Source organism: Natator depressus, chromosome 1 (genome assembly GCF_965152275.1).
Source record: "Natator depressus isolate rNatDep1 chromosome 1, rNatDep2.hap1, whole genome shotgun sequence".
Taxonomy (NCBI): Eukaryota; Metazoa; Chordata; order Testudines; family Cheloniidae; genus Natator; species Natator depressus.
The window spans coordinates 140,092,704-140,114,179 of record NC_134234.1 but is presented as its reverse complement, the minus strand read 5'-3'; the positions used below and the strand labels follow the sequence as shown (position 1 = coordinate 140,114,179).

The window sequence follows — 21,476 nt, the reverse complement described above, 5'->3', positions numbered from 1 at the left end:
GTCAAAGGGATTCAAACTAACACAAGGAGTTGAACAAGAAGAATGGTCATTTCACCCCATACATCCTGTGAATTCGCAGAACAAACAGAATCAGCTCTGGAAGGCAGACTAACTGGGCCATACTGTGCATAAGTGCAAACCTTAATTTAAAAAGTAGATGCATTGGATCAAATTCAGCTCACACGTAAAGAGGAAAAAGGATATTATGGCAAAGGCATCGGACTCAATAGACTTTCAGTTCCCAGCTCTGACAAAGATTTACCATTTGATTTTGAGAAAGAAGCTTAATCTCTCTCCCCACCTATAAAACAGGAATACTGTTACTTCCCTCTCTCATAGAGGTGTTGTGAAAATGGGGATAATACTACTTTCCTCTCTCATGGGGGTTTTGTGAGGGTAAGTGCATTAATGTTTATGAGGGCTCAGATAGCACGGTGAGGTGGGCCACTTAAGGACCTAGAAAAAAGGAAAAGAATATTTTTACAAAAAACATTTACATATTTTTCTTAAGGAAAGGGAATATCTAGGATTCCCCAGAAACAAAAACTGTACGAGGAAAAATTTCTTCTATTTTGGGCATTTGTAGATAAGAACATCAGGAAAGCAGGGGGCGGGGGGGAAGAGACTTGCTCATTGTCTTGCCTGTGAATGTAGTTTAAAATGAAAGTGACCGCTGGGTCATTAGGAAAATGGGAACAACTTGAATCTCTTCATTGAGAACACTGCTCAGAAATGTTGATTCCAAAACTGCTCTGCCCATTAGCCTTCAGGAAGCCAATGGACTATTTTGAAACTGCTTCTTCGTCAGTAAACTTCTGATTAACCCAGACCTTCAGGAAAAGAAAAGAGCTCCTGAGGAAACTGCAGTTGCTTCTCTGAGACTGTGAATACTGGAGACTGTATTTGTTGCATTTCCTTAGCCACCAGATACCAGAGAGCTTTCCTCAGCTGCACACCATCAAGCACGTACATCTTGCAAGATGCTTAGCAGGAGATATAAGGTCTCATCTGGCATTTTCTGTAATGTTTGAAAGGGTACTTTCTCTAAAATGTAATGAGGCAGCTCTCTGTAGACTAGAGGCATCTTGACTGACACCATACATCAGGGGAACTGACATATCACAATAAGTGAATAAAAAAGACACTTGTATCTATAGATGTTCATACCTATCCAGTGGGGCTCAATATCTGATACATCAATATATGTTCTTATCTAATGAGCATATGATTCAGTTTATGCCTAAATTTAGCTCCATCCCATGCAAATCTACTGTCTATAATCATAATTAGCTGATCAAAAGTGCTGAAGTTTTCACACAAAATAGAAAATGTTATACATTTATACACGTTAAGGAAATTAAGCCTGCCAAATTTCAAGCTTCCTGTTCTCTTCTTTGTTGTAGCATTCCATTTTTTGTCTTTTAAAGGCCAGAGAGTTATACTGCATTTTGAGTGCTATAATGATGCTAAACTCTTTCCTCAATAGAAATACAGTAGTAGACGCTTGCCATAAGCCTTTCAGTTATTACTTTTGGGTTTTTTTACATTTATTGATTTACTTAGGTACCTAATTCAGTAAGAACCTGATTTAAAGCCTACTGAAGTCAATAGCAGTCTTTCCAGTATCTTCAATAGATTTTGGATCAGGCCCTAAAAGCCCATTATGGAAAAAGATAAGCCAGTCAATGCACTGTACCAAAGGTTGCAATTAAAACCATGGCATTTGCAGTATTCTACATACAGAGAATACTCAGATACCATGATACATGGATCTGTTTATAAAGGCAATGGCTTACAACTGCTTCCTTGAGTAAAAACTACCCAAAATCGGTGGGTTACATTGCTCAGTAAATACTCAAAAATATGAGGTGAAATGTTAAGAAATTAATGGGCTGCATTCAAAAATAAATGGGCTGCATTGGTTAATCTAATACACCTCAATTAAATTAACAAGTGAATTATTTAAGGAAAGAGGAACCAAGCAGAATGAACAGATACAAAAATTCTTTGATGTAACTGTAATAACAGTATGTATACTGCCTATAACGGACGGTTGCATTCCTTTACCTGGTATATCTGATTACCTCTCTTTTGAGAAAACAACTTGCACTGTCAACAGGTCTGCTTTATCTAAAAGAAAGAATTAGAAACTAGAAAAATGGGTTCTGGATTCTATATACTGTATATTAGTGAAATATAGACAATGAGCAGGGCAATAGGAATCTGCTTTACATGAGCTCAACCAAGCCGATAGCATTTTCATCTTCATGCAAATTTTGCTGTATTCTCCCCAATCTATTCATTAATTTTTTTAATCTTCATGTTTCTGCTTTCTACTAAGAAAGATCTCGTGAGTCAGTACGTGGCATTCTTCCTTATGAGTCAGTACTCAATACAGCAGGCATAATAGTCAAGATGAAATTAAAAACACTCAATTTGCCTTTTTGGAGCTTGCAGTGCTTCCTTGAACATACAGTGGTAGTTAATGAAAACTGTTTATATCAGTGAAATATATTGCAGCCACAGAAGCCATGCAGGCGCATGGGGCTGTAAGGGATAGGCAATATGAGAAACGGACTTGCCAAAGGCCCTGGATGGGATAGCCGGCCACCAATATTCCACTCACTAATGCAGAGCTGGGCATGAAGGATTGCTAGAGTGAGATGGGCATAAGAAAGGGGACATATTGCAGTAGTTGTCAGTAGTCACCAAAAGACTACGCTCACTTCTTTCTATGAATTTATGAATTATCCATAAAACATTTAGGTTTATTTAGAATGTATTCACTATTCAAAATTCATTGTTCAAAACAAAACAGTCCTTTGTCTATATATTGTTTGCAAGCAGCTTGCTGTGAGTATTTGAAATTCAAGTTTTACTGGTTATTTTGATTAGTTCCCATTAGCTTTCAGAATTAGGTTTCTGCTGTAAATCCTATCACTTACTAATATAAAACTTGCTTTTCATAAACAATCCCCCTCATTCACTTAAAATTCACCATTTCTACAAATATTCCTGTCACACACTGAAAGCAAACACTAAACCTAGTAGAATCTAGTTTGCTTAAAGAGGTGACTCCATATCCACAGTCTGTGTAGTATTTTCCCCAGCTCTTAGGATATTCAACATGAATGGTTACTAAAAACGTGAGATGTAGCTCTCATGAGTGAAGTTTTCTGAGAGAGTGAATACAGCCCTCTTGAATGAATTTATTTTCTATACTTCCAGGAATTCCATCCCAGATAATGGTGGAGCTCTTTCCTGGAATTATCAGCTTTTAAAGGAGGTTTGATAGTGAGTGGCATTGAGGGCCAGCCTCCAGAGTTCAGCAAATCCCTCTGACTTTCAACAACAGCTAGTTCATTTTAAATTTCCTATCTTAAAAAATGGCGAGCCACCAGTTATACTGTACCTCTTTGTATCCCTCTCCCTAGCTCACATAGTTTATAATGAAAGGTTCCACTTATGACCCTTCCCATGCAGAGGTAAATACCATACCGGGCTCTCTCTGAACCAGATCAGCTCAGACCATGTACATTCTTTTGCACCTGAGAACAGCCTTAAAGACAGTGAGCAGCACTATCCAAAACCCAAGGTCAAATGCAAGTAGTGCAAGGTCAGCAGTCATGATATAAAATACAATTGCTTCTACACCCATGACTGACTGGTTACATTTGACAGCTCTCTGCTTCGTGATACCATTAGACACAGGCAGTGTGAAATTCAGCATCAGTAACTCCAGCCGCTCATTATAGCTTTCTTTAATGTGCTATGTCAGAGCAGCTGTGAGAGCTGAATGATGTGGTAAGTTTGAAAGGATTCAATAATAAAGTATATGTAACAGTAATAGATTTTATTCTGTGCTTGCTAAACTTCAACCTTAGCTATACTCTAAATCTGAAAACCTGGGAAGTTTGTTCTTAATTTAACAGGAAAAGGCAGTTATTTTTCATATGTACTTTAGATAACTATCTTAAATGATCACTCAAAAATCAGTTGCTTAATAGAGGTGACCTTTCAGTAAAAGTGGAGCAGAATATACCTAGGGCTATTTTTAGGATAAGTGCCTAATTATTGCACCCATTTTACAAATGAGTACACTAAGCCACAGAGAAGTTAAATGACTTGTGCAGGGGCACAAGTTAGTTACAGGAATAGCTGAGCATACAATCCAGGCGACATAAGTGCCAATTCCCTACTTTAACCACTAGACAGGACTTCCTGTCTACCTTCAGTCTGGCATATTCATTCCATTAGTTTCAGGAATTACTTCATAGTGTGATAAAAAGAGATTTAAGAAAATGGTGGGGGAGCCAACCAAAGAACTCTGACAAGCCTGTGGTAAGGGACCCCCAAGCATAGAGGTTATGCCAGAGAGCTATGCAGAGCCTGAAACCACAGGGAAAAAAAAGGATACTGCTGCCAGTAACTCTCTCAGCTGGGAGGTGGAAGAGAAGTATCAAGGTAAAGATAACACTACCATCCCTCCAGCCTTAGAAATATAGTCTGGGATTTTCAAACATCACTTAAGAAATTTGGATGCAAAATTCCCATTAAAACAAATTGGAATTGGGCATCCAGATCCTCTAAACAGCTTTGAAAATCTCAGCCATATTATTTCAGGAACCCTGGAACCAAAGTGTGATGAAGCTAAACTAGCTGGCCAGAATATTTTTTTAAAAAGGGAACCAGTAATCCAAGATTAGGTTAAAAGGTGTTGTTCTGTAATTACAAGATAAATTCAGACAAACCAGACAAGAATTTAAGGCCAAATGCAGCGTTCTATAATACCCATTCATGCCCATAGACTTCAATGGACTTGCACAAATATGACAGAGATCAGGACTGAGCCCTTACTATCTGGACCACTTACCTCTGTACACATTCACTGGTAAACAAATGCTGTATTATTGCATGATTGTGGAAGGAATTTAGGTTTGCATTTTCAGTGGTGTACACTAACTTAAAATGTTTAATTTTGGGGGTGGCTGATGTGACTCACCTCTGGGCCTGATTTTCAGGTCCCAAACACCTGTAGCTCCTCCTGGTATCAGCTGAAAAGGTATGCCTTCATACATATCCTTTTCCAAACAAATAATTAAAGAAGAAAAAAAAGTCGGGTACTCACTGATCTGGTTGGTCGATGCACTATAGAAAGCGTTGACAGTGGTTGGACTAGTAAACCACCTGTAAAAATAGCAATAAACAGCAACAAAATATTGGTTGTCAGTGTGTTGGGCTTGTGAATGGAATAATCAAAGATAAAAGGCTAATTCAGTTAAATTAAACCAAGAGATTAAAAGCCATTAGATACATTGCAAATGTAATTATTTCTGCAATTTTGTCAATTGCGATTTGTGATTTTTGGATCATTTAAATCTATCTACTGACATTATTTTAAATGACTATAATCAAATAATGCTTAACAGAGCAGTGACTGGAGGGTACAACTTGCTAACACTTATTCTATTTTTGTGTTCTTTTTAACAGATTTTAGTGCTTATGAAAGATGCCAAATGGACAGCCTTGGACAATGAATTCCTCTATTTAAAATGAACAGCTGCCACATAGACAGCAGCAATGCAAAGTCCTTTGCACTGTCTCAGCAATGTACTTCAACCCACTCAATGGAGAAACTACCTATAGAAATTAGAGGACTGAATTTAGAAATGAGTAGTCAAGGCTTTTCAGTCAGTGGTCTCTTTCCTGCAACCCCTGACAAAGTGACTACCCATGCCTATTAGGATGATTTCAATTATATGGAGGTATCTCTAATAAGAACAAAGGAAAGAAAAATGATTTCCATAGGCTATTCAGCAACTACTGCTAATTATTTTATCATTAGTAAAGATTGCAATAGCTTTCAGCAACTATTAACCAATGGCCTAGAAGTGAAATATTCTGTACTGTAGGCTAGGGGACAATGCAAAGGACGAGGTTACAGGAACTCCTGAAATTCAAATCCAGCTTTTCCACTGATTCATTGAATGGTCTGGACTAGCAATTTAATCTTCTAGTTTCCCCACCTGTAAAATGAGTAATATATTTATTTACCTACTGTAGGGTCTGATCCAACCAACATGCACATGAGTAACATTACTCAAATAGTTAGTCCTATTGCTTCCAATGGGAATACTCACTTGGGTAAAGTTACTTGAGTGTCAGTGTGAGCAGGATTGGGCCTTTAAACAGGTAGGTTAGTTAATGCAGGAAGATGTAATATGCTAAGCATTATCTCCTACTGCCCCACAACTCAGTGATCTTCTCACCCTCTAATGTCATTTATTAACAAAAGAGTTAGTTATTAACAAAAGTGAGGTTCATTGTGGTCACAAATATTGCACTGGTCTGCAAACAATGCACAAAAGAATTATCTTCAATTGGTCATGTGTTTTCCTTGCTGCTCTTTGTGTTCCAAGCCATAAATGCATAGCTTGCAATGGAGAAACCAGAATATTGGAGCTTTTCCACTAATATTGTAACAGAACCTGCGCCGGCAAGATTTGAAGGATTTAATATTAACCCTGGCTGAACTTGTACTGCAATAAGATATGGATTAACACTTCACCTATTGAAGTTAATAGCAAAAGTCACATAGACTTTACTGGGACTAGAGTCAGACCCTCCCTGCAGGTGAAATTCTGCTTCTACTGAGGCCAATGAGAATTTTGCCATTGACTTCAATGGGGCCAGGATTTCACCTCAGGTTTTTATAATGAAAAAATTAAAATAAAATTAAGCATAAAAATAATGAGAATTAATGGGTAATTTGTGATAAATTAGGCCCAGATATAATAAATGTCTGTATGGAAAAATTCTTGAGTTACCACATGAGATGCTAGAATTTTTTCAGAATGTAAGATCAAAACTTTAGAAAGTTAAAGCAACAACTTCAGAAAGTCTCACTGAAAGTCAATAGGACTCAAACTTCTTAAGTGCCTAATTCACTTTTGAAAATGAGGCTTTTCCATCTAAGTTACTTAAGCCTTGCAATTCTGAACAGAGTGATGCCTAAATACCTTTTAAAAATCTAGGCCTTACCATCTCTGTGCCTCACTGCCCCTATCTGTACAATGGCAATAATAGCACTTTCCAACTTTATGAGGATGTATGAGGGTAACACAATCTTTAATGGGGAGGTGCTTATATGGTAATGGCAGGCCACATAAAATGATGGAGAGATTAAAATCCCAGGTAACAGGATACATGCACAATAGAGATTAAAATATTAAAATGATTTTAAATGGGGGGACAAACTGGTATAGAAAACCAGTTAGTTCTGATTTTACTTACCTGCAAAAAGCAGAGTTCAGGGTTTCTCTTACTACAATTAATGACTTCACTATTATAGAAAACAGTATAAGGAATGTTATTTTCAAAGCATTAGTGATGCCATTCAAAGCAGCTATAAAAACGTTCAACTCTGAATTTAGGTCTTAGTAGGCAAAAACCCTCTCAAGTTAAAAACAACAAATATTGAAAGACAAATGTTGAGGAATCCCTTCTGAATTACTCTGTTTTAAAATATTTTCATTCCCCTTTAGAAAGGTGAAATCTGAAAGTGAAATTTAGAAAGATTTATCAGGGTGCAGCATGTACAACTGACCCTGAAGTCCTTACTTGGGTAAAACTCTCACTGAAGTTAGAATTTGCACCAATGTGACTACTGATGGAGGGTACCCTGACAAAAAGTTCAGAGGTTCCCTTTTGCTTGAATGCTCTTCCATGCCTTAACCATACAGTAAGTTCCTCGGCGCTTTTAAAACCAAGCTACACAGCCTCAGAAACCACCTCCTTAATTTCCAACAGTCTGGTCCCTTCCAAACACAACCCTTTCCCAGCACCCCACAGCCTTCCTAACCTATGTTTCATCACAAGCAAGTGAGACACTTGTGAGCTCACAAATACAATACACTCCAAGAACCAGCTAAAAGAGATGATCTAAAGCTGTGGTTTTCAACCTTTTCAGACTCAGGACCTATTTGTAAATGTTGATGGCCTGGTGTGATCCAGTATATAGGCTGGGGGAAGGGCGTTGGGGCCTGTCCCTGAGTGGGTTATGGCCTGTCACAACCCAGTAAATAGATGGGGTGGGGGAGGGGATCAGGTCCTGCCCCAAGGGTGAATAGGAGGTCATGGGAGAGGGGTTCGGGTTCTGCCACCAAAGAGGAGTGGGAGGGGCAGGCCTGTGGCAGAGCCCATCCCCCACTCACCACACAGCGGTTACTCCTGTGGCTCCTGAGCGCTGGCTGGGCTTGGCTCCTCACTCCAGGCATTGCAAGCTCATAGCACTACTCAGGTGTGGCCCTGCTGCCCTGACAGGATCCAGCTGGGCCAAATTTTTGCAAGTGGCATTGCCACCTGCTGCTAAGGTTACCACTGTTGAAATGCAAAATAAAAAAGCACCCACCGCCGAAGAAGGCAAGCCACACCCTGAACCCCAAGCCAACTCTGCAACTCCCCCTCCTTCAACAGCCACTAATAGCATGTAGAGAGAGAACACATATAGGTAAGATTAATAACTTTTTCTTACTTCCACTACAGAAGTGGGACCACTGCAACATCTTTAGCTGGACACAGAAACTTTTAACATTAGATATCAAAGTGTATTGTGATAATAATGCATATCTTTAGACCCATGTAAAAAAAACCCGACAGATTAAATTATTTTTTTGCCAACTGGCAAATCCATAAAAAAACCCAGCCAGGCTGGTCAAATACGAGGCAGAAACCCTCATCTAAAGTACTGAGACACTGGAAGCACGCAGCCACTTCTGGTCCAGTAGAGACTCTGGCAAAGCTACTAAGCTGCATGCATTTTCAAATATAAGCAAGGGGATAGGGCAAGAAGAGGCTGAGGGACTGGGTTGGGATCAAAGAAACATCTGCACTGGAAGTGGAGTCAAGCGACTGGATTGAGTGGGAGCAACAGAACAAAAGCACGTGGGGAGGAAGTAGGATAGAAAGAAGAAGGTAAAAGGCGAGATAATCAGAGCCTGGAAAATGTATGCTTTCGGTGACATTACTGTAAAACAAGCAACGGAATTAGTTATCTGTGGAGTTATAGTCTTAATGTGCTTTTGTTGGCAATTGCAATTCTTAGTTAAATTGTGCAATAAAGAATAGAATCTTAAAATGGCAGTGTACATTCTTTAATCAATACATTAATCAGCCTCCCTCTCTCATTTTATTTTCAGCGTTGTGCTGCCTCTTTTACAATGCAGGAACCAGAGAATTAATCAATTGAAACATCAAAGACTGATGTCATAGGCATGTCTTAAATATCCATCATTTTATGGACTCTGATTACTAAGGGTAATCCTCCCTGCAGAGTTTTATTTAAGAGAAAGGCTTTTTCCGGAAAAAAATCTCGGTAATAAAGTGATGAAATGGTGGAAATATTTCAGTAAAACAGTGAAAGTCAGAAGTCGACAGGTGCTTCGGGGGGGGGAAGAGTCAAGAAATAAAAACAGTCAGAGCAACGATTTGTGAATGATGCAGACATTTGGAAAGTGGGGCTCACCCACAGGACAAACTGCATGACTTTACAATGGTCTGCAGGACTAACCACCAATTTAGATTTCGTCGGTCTGAGGAGGGAACCTCAAGGGCCACATCTGAAATACTGAACATTTATTTTTGAATTTCAAAGTATCTTGGAATATAGGCAAGTATCCACCAGAATTTCAGCCTCAACCCAGGTGTTTGTCCCCCCTTCTCCCACAACTGCCTTTGCACTTCTTTCTACCCCACCACTTACACATGGAAAGTCCTCCCTGACCTTATCTAAAGGCCATTATGCTCTTCTTCTTCAAATCCCTCCTCAAGATTGACCCAAGGACTAAATTGCCACCTAGTTCTAGGACCTTCTGAGGATAATTGATACTTAAAATATATATATATATTGTATGTTTTATCCCTCTCCCCACACCCTTTTATTGTTGCTTGGCTTCTTATCTTTAGGGCCAAATTGGACTCATCACTATTACAGGACACAAAGATAATATCAATGGCAAGAAATGCCTTTGGCTAACCTGAGGAGTCTGCACCTACTCTTCTTGGATGAGGACCTAACCATTACAATAAATATATTTGTCACTTCGAAGTTGGATTACTGTACTTCACTCTGCCTGGGTTGATGGTAAAGGTTGGTGGGAATGTGAGTTTATACAACACTCAGCAGCCCATCATGAAAGGCCAAGAGAGTATATCATATCACTGTTCTACCTGCCTCCATTGGCTGTATCCACTTCACAGTCCTTGAACTTATCTTTAAGACTTGGCACAGGGTCTATCTTGTAGACCACTTCCCTCTCCGTAACCACCAAGACGGTTGTATTCAATGAAAACAAAGCATTCTTGATGGAGGACCCTCGGCTGTGAAACCCCATGACATCAGAATGAGACAAATATGATGCTTACACAGCATGATGCAAAACCCAATTTTTGTAAAAGCTCCCCTTAAATGAGGGCTGAAGAATGTCCCTGCATAATTTCTCAGGGATACATTTTTAAATAGTTTTCCTTAATCTTTTGTTCCTGTCTGTTTGTATTAAGGAGACAGGGAGAATAGAATATTTTACTGACAAAGTGCAATTCTTAATTTGGCACTGAGATACCATGGAGATAGGCACATTATAAATTAATAGACAGATGCAGTGAAATTCAGGAGTCCTGTGGTGCACCTTGAGCCATGCTCAAAATGCATCAGGCAGCATATTTCATGAGAGGCAGTAGAGTGAATCCACTGAAATTGCATCACTTCAGACTAAATACAACTTCATTCAGAATCTGCCATGCCCCTTCAATGAGATAAAGCAAAGTAAGATATCAAAATCTGTAAGTTAATGTTAGGTTACATTTGTGTGTTAAATTTAAAAATTAAGTAAATTCATAAATTGCTCTGCCTGTCCATCCTGAACTCAGGCTGTTTTGACTTATACTCTAGGTTCTGCAAAAAATTTAGAACTGTGTTTGATCTTCTATACCAGGGGTTCTCAAACTGTGGGTTGGGACCCCAAAGTGGGTCACGACCGTGTTTTAATGGGGTCACCAGTACTGGCATTAGACTTGCTGGGGCCCAGGGCCAAAGGTGAAGCCCAAGGGCTTTGTCCTGAGTGGTAGGACTCAGGCTTCGGCTTCAGCCCTGGGTGGCAGGGTTCAATTTACAGTCCCCCTCCCCCTGGGGCTGAATCCCTTGGATATCAGCTTTGGCCCCCTTGCCCGGGTCAGAGGAAGGCTCAGGCTTCGGTCCCCCCTTCTGGGGTTGTGTAGTAATTTTTTTTGTCAAAAGGGGGTCGTGGCACAATGAAGTTTGAGAACTGCTGTTCTATACTACCCATGCCACAAAACCTAGCCATAAGGGTAGATGAAAGATCAGTGTCAAAATATCTAAGAGTTACCAGCTGCTCTGTTACCAGTTAAATTATAAATCTAAGCCTCTTTTCACCTATTATTGGCATGTCTGAGACAAAAAGAAGACATAGAAGAAAGAGTCTGCCTCTGCTTGGTGTGTGTGCATCCTAATATTCCCGCATCTCACCTGTTATTCTGGTTAAATGCACTTTCTTTTGCAAATAGGTGGCTAGGCACTAAGCACCCACACAACAGGCTGCTTTCTCTCTCCCCAAGGCAGGGGCAGCAGTGATGCAGCAAGGGCATCCTGTGACAGCTGGCCATGCTGGGCCCATCTTTACTGCCATATCACCACTTTAAATGATGCCCAAAGAGTGGGTAAAAGTCACAGGTGGCTCTTTTTAAGCCTTCTCTTCTGCAGAGCAGCCTACCCCCCCCCCCCCCCACAGGTTTACTGATCCAATAGCTGAACGTGTCTCAAGCAGCCATCAGCCTCTTCACCGCTTTTTTGTCTCCTGAGGTAGCTGAATTCAGCAGACCTGCCTATCCATATGAAGCATATGCTGGTGTGACCTTCATTAACCACAGCCATCCAAGCAGCACAATTGGAGCCCTTTTTCCCCAGTAACCTCTCTGGGTAAGAGTATGGGGTAAAAGAATGTTCCAGAAACCGAATTAAAATTAGAAGAAGTTCAAGGAATTATACCAACCAATTTAAATTTCTGCTTAGTACTTACTACTTTTTTAGCTTACACAGTATAGCCCCCACTCTCCCAACAATATTGCCATCAGCTGCTTATGACTCCAGTCTCTACATCCTAGTGAGCCTGATGAAAGATTTTCCCAGACTGTAAAGTCTTAAGGGTAGTGTCTGGACTTTAAAGGAGGAGGATTAGTATTAGAGAAGTACCAAACACAGAGGTATACTCATATTCATCATAGTATCACGCTGCATTCTATGTAATAAAAAACAAAGTTCTCTGGGAGGCAGTGTTTATTCATTTGCTGATAGGGCTATGAAGGCTCTATACAGACACTGAGATTAGCCATTTTATTGTTCTCTGGATATTCAAAACAAGTCTAAAAAATGTGCACATATATGCCCATGGACAGACAACAAATACTGCTAAAACACTGGTCTCTAACCTCATTATCTTTTACCTGGACTGTCATAACCTTCTCTATACTTGTCTCCTTGCCTTTTGCCGCTCTCTGCTCTAATCCACTCAACATACTCCATTTAGCATCTTCCTTGTTTGTCTGGTGTTCCATTGAACCCCCTGCTTGAGTCTCTCCACTGATACTTGAACTTCAAGCAAGGGATAAGTTATCTCTACAGCTCTACTAATTTCTCCAATTAAAAGTAGGAGGGGAGTTAGTGGTTGTCAAAATTTTGATTTAAAATATTGTCAAAATGATAGATTTCCATTTTTCTTCTTATCAGTTCCAATTCCAACCAGCCCCTACCTCCATATACACAAAATCCAGCCATTTCCACTTGCCCTCCAAAATCCTTTGTCTCTTCCTACTTGTGACTCTCATCCATTTTCACAATTCTCCCTCTGGCCCTTTGATAATTAAAAGAACAATCACTGTGATTTTCCTTTTAGCTTGCTATGCTGAGGCAAATTAGCGCAGTTTGTAATATAACTATCTAGAAACCTGTTGTATTTGGTAAATCAATACAGCATTGTTACTTTTCTGGTTATATTACCTATGTTGGTTTAATATCATTATTCTGACAGACCCATTACCATAGCCAGGAAAATCCATACTCAATAGTTATTGATCCCGCTCTGAGCCAGTTCATGATTAGAGCCCTGCACAGATACAATATTTGTAGCCGCATCCAATCCGCAAAAATAGTGCGCAGATATAGAGCGGATACCCTTGGATTTGCAGGGCTCTATTCATGATGTCCGTATAGGTCTGCATATCAAAACATTTTGTAAAAGGTTATTGTACATGGACAGAAGCCAAATAATAAGTGTGTTATAATTATTTTTATTATACATGCACAGTACCAAACCACAACAGTAACTAATGACCTGCACAATTCCATGAGAAACAGAAAAGCATTTAGTTCTACTGTAAAAACATCAGAGAAGTATAATCATGTCTCTTTGACTCTTTGCTTAAATGTGGCAAAACTGATCTTTTTTAAGGCCACATCTCACATGTTAGCCTGGTGTGAATTATTACCGTTGAATTATAACCACCTTAAGATAAAGTAGAAGTTTATAACGGAAGCACTAGTGGTTCTTAATGCTTTAGCTACCTGTGTGCATGGCAAGTATATATAGTTCAAACTGTGCTCCATCCATTATGTATAGTTTCAAAGACTTATAGGCAGAATAATAACCAAACATACTGATTACCATGGGCAAATTGTGGGGTTGCTATGAGCTCTGAGGAAGGGGTAGCGTGTAGTCCTGCTGCCCAAGGAACAGACTGGTAATTAAAGTGTGACTCTCAGACTCAAAACTTGGTCCCTGGTTCCCCATTTTGCTTCATGGAGGAAGTAATTTGCATCAGCATTTCACCTGGCAGGTTTCACTTCCCACTTTTCATCAGTTCAGCTAGGTGGCCTGGAGCAACTGTTGTGGAGGTGAATGAAGTCAAGGCTCTGCACACTCCCCACCACTTTGCACAGGAGGTGGAATAGTGACCCTACGGACACTGCTCTCCCCCACCATTCTGTAATCCACAATATGGGTAGCACACTCAGGAGAGTAAGGGGACACTTTACACCTCCTTCCTCCACTTGACACAGGCATAGGGTGACCCACAATCTCACCCTGTGTGGACATAAGGTCTGTTAATCTTTTTTTTTAAATTAGCTAAAGGGCAAAGAAAGACCAAATCTGATCTACCATGCTACGATGAGAGTAAAAATGCCTTCAAGTTCTCCTTCAAGGAAGAGAAACAGGATTAGAGGGAGAAGTTATATTCTATCTCTCGGTGACCAGGGGAGTAAATCCCTTATTTTTTAAGCATATCAGTGATGTAGAAATTCTCAGAGTACGGCCCTAAAGGTGTATATTTCAGGGATTACTTGCCAAATAATTTTCTGGAAGATGACATTTCCCTTCATACTAAGAACCTATTCAGTGCACATTAATGTAGCTAAAAAATTCCTTTTGCGAGACTGAAGGATAGACAGTGTTTATCTCCTTTTCTATAAAGGAGAAAATGTTATTGCACTGCTCTCTGGAAACTCATGATGGGCTAAAGAGAATATATTATCATGATCTAACTGTGGCATACAAGACTACAGGAGAGTCTTCAAAATCATGCATTCAGAATTAACCCTTCTGCTTTCAAAGTAATGTGTTCATGAGATGTTAGCAATGACACTCACTGTTGAAGTTAAGCTGCTAAAACCAAGGACTATGCCTCAAAATATAGGGCCAAATTCTGATACCCTTACTAACAGGGAATAGTACAGTACATCACCCTTTGAGTAGTCTCATTGAGTCAAGGGGACCACTCGTGGTGTAAGGTGAAACCCAACATGAGTAAGCATAACATAATCTGATTTATAGGGATTAATAATATACTGGAGACAACTATCATATTTAGTTGTAATGTGGAAAATGACCTTTAAACCTAAAGATGACAACACCTATATGAAATATGACCAGCGTAGCTGTGCATCAGTGCTGACTTTAAAGGTTTTATACAGAAAAGGTCATTTTTGAATAGTGCAATTACACTAATTGACTTCTGTATATGTTTTAATTAGAATTTTAAGAATTTGATTACCCATCAGTAAGAAAAAAGATTTGATTATTCATGTGTGTTAGACTATTGTATACAATACATCTTATTATTATAATTTTAAAAGTAAATTTAAAATGTTAAAATTAAATTAATTATCTCTTATTCCACATCACTGCTATCAACAGCAGGTAACTAACAATGCTGGCTGCTATTAGTAATAACAATATTATCTCTTAATATTCTATTAATGGAAAATGTATTGAATAAAATCCCTGATGTGCCATTCTAAATTCTTACTGGGTTCAAGAGAAATAATCCAATTTTAACTGAGATTCAATTACTCTTTCTTTTCATTAAATTAAACATTTAAGCTCCATGAATATGAAGAGTGTGATGCTGGACTGGAACAGGACTGCCCAGAACTTTTAAGAAGTTTGTTAAGATACAAATATTTACAAGCATTTCTGAGTAACTATAGATTTTTTTCTGTAGTATTATTCCTTCACAATGAGGCACTGTGTGTAATTTTAATCAATGTACATGTTTGCCTACTCACTCTGTTTTTGGAACTTCTTTTCTAAGCCAGTAGAAGTCAGACTGGGCCAGATATTTACGGGTCTGCAGTACGTTGCCAAAGTAGTCATTTTCTGAAAACTTCATCTGTGTAAATAAATCATACCCATTAAACATGACCAACAGACACAAAGATGACATGAAAAGAATCAGAACTTCGACAGTAACGAGATAATAATAATAATGACTAAAAATGATTTGGTTAAGGTAATGACATTATTCACATTACAACAGTTAGGATAAAATCCACCGCATTGCAGAAGGCTTCCCCAGGACCTCCACCCTGTGGAATCTCTAGGGTCGCCCTACATAAGGGAAGGGTCATGAGCAGAGTACGTATACAGGAGGATCTCAACACTTTGTCCATCACCTTGGGTGGCGGGATGGTCATATGGTAAAGACAATGAAGTAGGACTCACGATGTCTGGGTTCAAGTCCCTGTTCTAACACCAAACATTCTGGGTAACATTATTTCATTAATAGTTTTGGTTCAAAATATTTTCTGTGCCATCAGCTAACTGGTTTTGGATCCCTTATTTATATAGGTGTCAGTAAGAAATCTTTTTCTAAATAAACCCAATACTCATACCATTTTTAAAACGAGGGGGTTTTAAACATTTTTATTATTTTCTTCTATCAGTTATTGCCATAATCAAATGTTATACCCAGATATGTACTATACCATGAGAGGCTTAAGTGTTTTTCAGTATCTCACCATTCAAATTTGGGTATAAGATAATATTAAAAATTACAGGGACAAAGGTGAATTACATTTAATCCAGGTCTAGGGCACACACAAAGAGTTAATGAGCCTGACAACTGATGAGTACAAGCTAAGCCTGAGCATGCATTTAAACATGAGAAGTTTATGAGCAAAAATTGATCTTCCCTGGGAGTTTTAATAATTGACTTCAGCTATTTATTTTTTTCAAATGAAACCCTAAGGACTAATAAATGTTTTATCACAACAGTGGAGACAGGTACATCCATGATTGTTTACATTGGACAGCTCAAAAGACTGATAATTGGATACAACCACCTGTGGGTCACTAGTTCAAATCCAGGCTGTGCTGTCAGTGACTGTAGGTCATTATGATCTGATTGCTATTTAGTGTCTTATGTGAAATCAATCAGTTGCTCAGCACACTTTCTAGAGCACAAATATCTACTTCCTATAAATCACCATAATAGGTCAATCAGTAAGGGGTCCTCTATCTTAGTGCTTAAAATGAAAAACACCCATATTTTCTGTTTTAGGTGAGTCATTTAATTCTGAATTAGAGAGGTGATAAGTCAGCACTAGAATCAAACTAGAGCTGTGTGAAATTAAATGTGTCAGAAGATTTCTAGGGAAATATTTGCCATATTGGTTAGTGAAATTTGCACTCCCTAAAATTTCACTTTGAGAAAAAATGTTGATGATATGCTATGTACATGTTGAAAACATGTATTTCTACAGGTGGTATTATGTAAAGCCATTTTCACATGAAAACAGGCCCATTCTGCTTTAAAAAGTATGCAACAAAATGTTCAAAAAGAAGTGCTGTTTGTGTAATTTTGCATTTCATTGCAAATATTTTGCACAACTCCCCCTCAAAGGAATCTAGCAGTGCTGCTCTACCGTCACTCATGTTAGCAGCATTTACAAATATGAGGGTTCACATTGCCAGAATCTATTACCAAATTTCTCAAATATGATTAGCCATGCAAGAAAAAAGGCTGTTAATATTACATAAAACCTGCTCATATTCCAATCATCCTTTCAAAAAATTCTTAAGCTTGGGACAAAGTTACACTTCAGTACCAATCTACTGTGTTGCATTTTTAGGGCCCAGACTTACAAACATACTGCTTATGTCAGTGAGTGAGTCCATCACCTGAATGGCTTCTCCTCTATCCCATTAACACAGATGATAAAGGTTCACAATATCTCCTCTCTACACGGTTTTCCTCGGCAGAGACCAGACTTCCTGAGTTTTTCCTTCTTAGAGTTCTGAGTGAACTATGCCATATTTAACAATGCCTTGTTTGGTTGGTTTTTGTCTGTGTACTATCGCCAGTTATACTGGAGCAATTTTTTGCAACGGTACCATTGCAAAAGAGAGTCTGTGAATGTTAGGTTTCAGAGTAGCAGCCGGGTTAGTCTGTATTCACAAAAAGAAAAGGAGTACTAGTGGCACCTTAGAGACCATGCTCAAATAAATTTGTTAGTCTCAAAGGTGCCACAAGTACTCCTTTTCTTTTTATGAATGTTTAGATCATTTTAAGCCTCAGAATGTTTATCTTTTTCATGCCAGTATGTCGAGTAGCTTGGTTTGTCCATGCAAACAATTTGGTGATAAAGTAAATATTTCTCCCTTGCCTGAGAAGCAATATCTTCTGTTATTTGATCTCAATGTAGATGTAAGTCCTGTTTGTGGCTATTCCAGGTTTTCCTATAGCTGGAAACAACATGTTCTCCAGGAAGGATGGTCTTGTAGTTAAAGCATTAGACTGAGACTTAGAAGATGTGGGTTTAATTTGTGGCTTAACTACAGCTTTCCTGTGTGACCTTGGCCAAGTCACTTCACTCACACTGTGGAACAGTTCCTCATCTGTAAAATGGGGATAAAAATACTTCCTTTCTCCCACCCTTTGTCAGTCTTGTCTACTGAGGTCTGGTCTATACTGGGGGGTGGGGGTGGGGGAATCGATCTAAGTTATACAACTTCAGCTACGTGAATAATGTAGCTGAAGTCGACATACCTAGATCTACTCACCGCAGTGTCTTCACCGCAGTGAGTCGACTGCTGCTGCTCCCCTGTCAACTCTGCCTGTGCCTCTCGCTCTGGTGGAGTACCGGAGTCGACAGGAGAGCACTCGGTGGTCAATTTATCACGTCTAGAATAGACGCTATAAATCAACCCCTGCTGGATCGATCACTGCCTGTCGATCCAGCAGGTAATGTAGACAAGCCCTGAGATTTAGAAGTCTTTGGAGTAGGAATTATCTTTTACTATGTGTTTGAACAATGCCTAGCACAATGGGTCTGTAATGCTGTATCTTATCTGGAGCTTCTAGGCACAGTTATCAATATTCATAGTATTAGGGAAAACAGTCCAAGCTTGTAATAATAATTTGTAACATTTGGGTAGAAAACGTATTACTGTAGTTTGTTGCAGAAGTTTATTTTGAGGGTAATGTTCGGGGGTTATTTTGTTTTATTATTAAATACAAAATTTGTATCGGAATATTTTTATCTTGAAAAGAATACTCTGGGTGTATTAAAACTGCCCAGACATATTTTACGGTTAATAGGCCTGGTCCGTCCTCTCACAGACAGAGGTGGAAACAAGGAGTATCTCTGTTGAAAATCTGTAAAGCTACCCTGGCATAAATCTGGTGCAAGTTAGAGGAGAATCAAACCCAGTATTCATGGTGTCATAAGTCCAGATCTTGCAGTCCTCACGATGGCATGACTCCTATTTAAATCAATGTGGATTCTTCTTGTATGAAGACTGCTGCACTGGACACATATAAATTAGATTTGGAAAAGATCTATTAGATTACTTAGTCCATCCCCCTGCCACGGCAGGATTGTTTCCAAAGATGTATTTTCTATTGCTTTATCTTGTTTGCTTTTAAATCTCTTACCATGAGGTTTAATAGCATCAGCTTGATACAATGTAAATACATTAATGAAAGAAGTGCCTTATTTTCATTTTTCAGCTATTTTAACTCCTCACAGACAGGACAGTCCCCTCAGTGATGACAAAGCCAGTATTTTACATGGGAACTTTATTTCAATGCAATGTTTGGCACTTAACAAGTCTGCTACAAGCTCTAGCAACCATCAATTTATTCTAATGATAATTCTGGAAAAATGACTGATGATGGCTATGGTTGACCACACCCAACATTAAATCACCCCCTTGTGTCCGTGCATAATGTAGCTAGTCTTCTGTTTCTACTGTATCAGGTCTCCCTCCCACAGGAACCGACTGTGCTCCCTGCGGGTTCTCCCTGTAGGAGAATCCCACCTCCTCTACAGTCTCTCTCTTTTCCAGGGCCCACCACAGGGATAAATTCTTCCTCAGCCTGCCTAACCTAAGCCCTTCCTGCGTGGGGGAGGGAAACTTCCCTATCTCCTCTCTTCTGGGTCTTTGCTCTTTAACTGAGCTCTCTCAGCTCCTTGTAAGGCCAAGCTCTACCTCCTCTGGGCAGAAAGTAGTTAGTTAATCACCCTCTCTCTCTGGAGCATGACTTGTTAGGGTTCTTTCCCTTGCCTTGCAGATGATGGGGATTAAGCAGCATCACAATAATCAATCTGTTGTATTGGTCAAGTTATTCATAATACACAATGTTATTGTAAAACAAATATTCCAATGGGCATGTTGTAAAAAGAGTCTCCCTAGCTTGGTTGAGGCCCCCTGCGACACCCGGTTATCATCACAGGCTCAGCCGAATCCAGCCCCCAACCTTGTAGTCCTTGCAGTGGGCCTCACCGCTGTGGGCCTGCTTACTTTGTTTAGGGCAATGGGAAAAGCAGAAGTTCAGACTCAGAGAACAAGCCCCTCCTGGGGTCAGCAAAAACGTCAGCGGTACTACTTTACTTCAGGAGTGCCTGGGTAGCAGCTTTACTGGAGTCATTACGGCCAGGCAGGCAGCCAAGTCAGTCTCTCCCTACTGGGCTTGCCACTGGGGTTCACAGGATCCTTGCAGAGCTGGGAGATTCCTCCTACTGCTTTAGCAGCCATTCCCTTCTCATGGCTTCCCCTGTGCTGACTGCAGCTTCCTCTTTTTATAGCCCTCCTCCCCTACCATGCATGAATGTCAGGGCCAGAGAGGCAGGGCTATCTTAGCGCGCACAGCCTCCCCAGATCCTTCCCTGTCAGCGTGGGATTTATCTACCCCATCACAATGCTCAATTCTTTCTTTTGCGGTCAAGCTAAGTTAGCACCGGAGCTGTGCGTTTAACTTTATTGTTCTTTTAAGATTTCAGTCTTGTGAGACGGGTGTGGTCAATTCCGAATCATAAGGGAAAGGGGCAAGTCAAGCAGAAGGCCACAAGCAAAGTGTGCCATGCAAGGGAAAAAATGTGAGTGTTTTCTGGCACCACCATCTTTATTTAAAAATGATGTAACTGCTTTGATTTTGGATGGCTGAAAGGAAAAGACAAAAAAATAGTTGTGACATACCGTAAAGAAAGAAAACATTTTACACTTACTGTTTTGATGTCTTCATTAATATACGTGTCATTCATTATAAACTCAGGGTAACCCACTTTTGCCAAAACCGCTTTTGCCTTTGAAAGAAAAAAAATTGGATTGTTTAAGCATTTAAAAGTGCATTTCTTCCCTCATTGAAAGGACCACACAGTACTATACCTCCCAAATGGCACCCGGGTTTCACCTCAAACAGCTTCCTTAGGTGCAACAAATCAGTTTCAGTTTTTAACACTGAGGGGATCACATTGAGCTGTCAGTTTACACAGTATCTCCACCGGCTCCTGTAGAGTTACTACAGAATTACAGGTATGCTTGAGCACATAATCTGGTCCTAAGAGTTGAACCTCACCAAGGATTGCAAGCAAAATTAATCTAATGGTCGCAACTTGTATCTTTTTAGTGTTTTAACAACCTGTGACCTGTATAACTACCATAGGGCAGCTGAAACAAGCCCAGTTATTCAGATGTATGCGGGACATGGATATGAATAGGTCAGAACCTCAGCTGGGATAAACACAGCATAGTTCCACTGACGTCAAATAGATCTCACCAGACAAGGATGTGGCTACGGTTTTCTGACGGAGAATGTGGTTTCTTCAGTTCATGCTGTTGAACTGT

At 39.6% G+C, this 21,476-nt stretch overlaps 1 protein-coding gene across 1 annotated transcript in view; it reads right to left on the bottom strand.

Annotated features, from left to right (window-relative positions):
• The window catches only part of PHEX (phosphate regulating endopeptidase X-linked), a 132,328-nt gene that overhangs the window by 22,115 nt on the left and 88,737 nt on the right, over window positions 1-21,476 (bottom strand). Inside the window, exons 13-15 of the mRNA XM_074946129.1 lie at window positions 20,858-20,935; window positions 15,635-15,738; window positions 5,129-5,187 (exon numbers count right to left, since the gene is read on the bottom strand). Of these exons, the coding sequence (XP_074802230.1) occupies window positions 5,129-5,187; window positions 15,635-15,738; window positions 20,858-20,935 (241 nt within the window). The remainder of the gene's footprint in view (window positions 1-5,128; window positions 5,188-15,634; window positions 15,739-20,857; window positions 20,936-21,476) is intronic.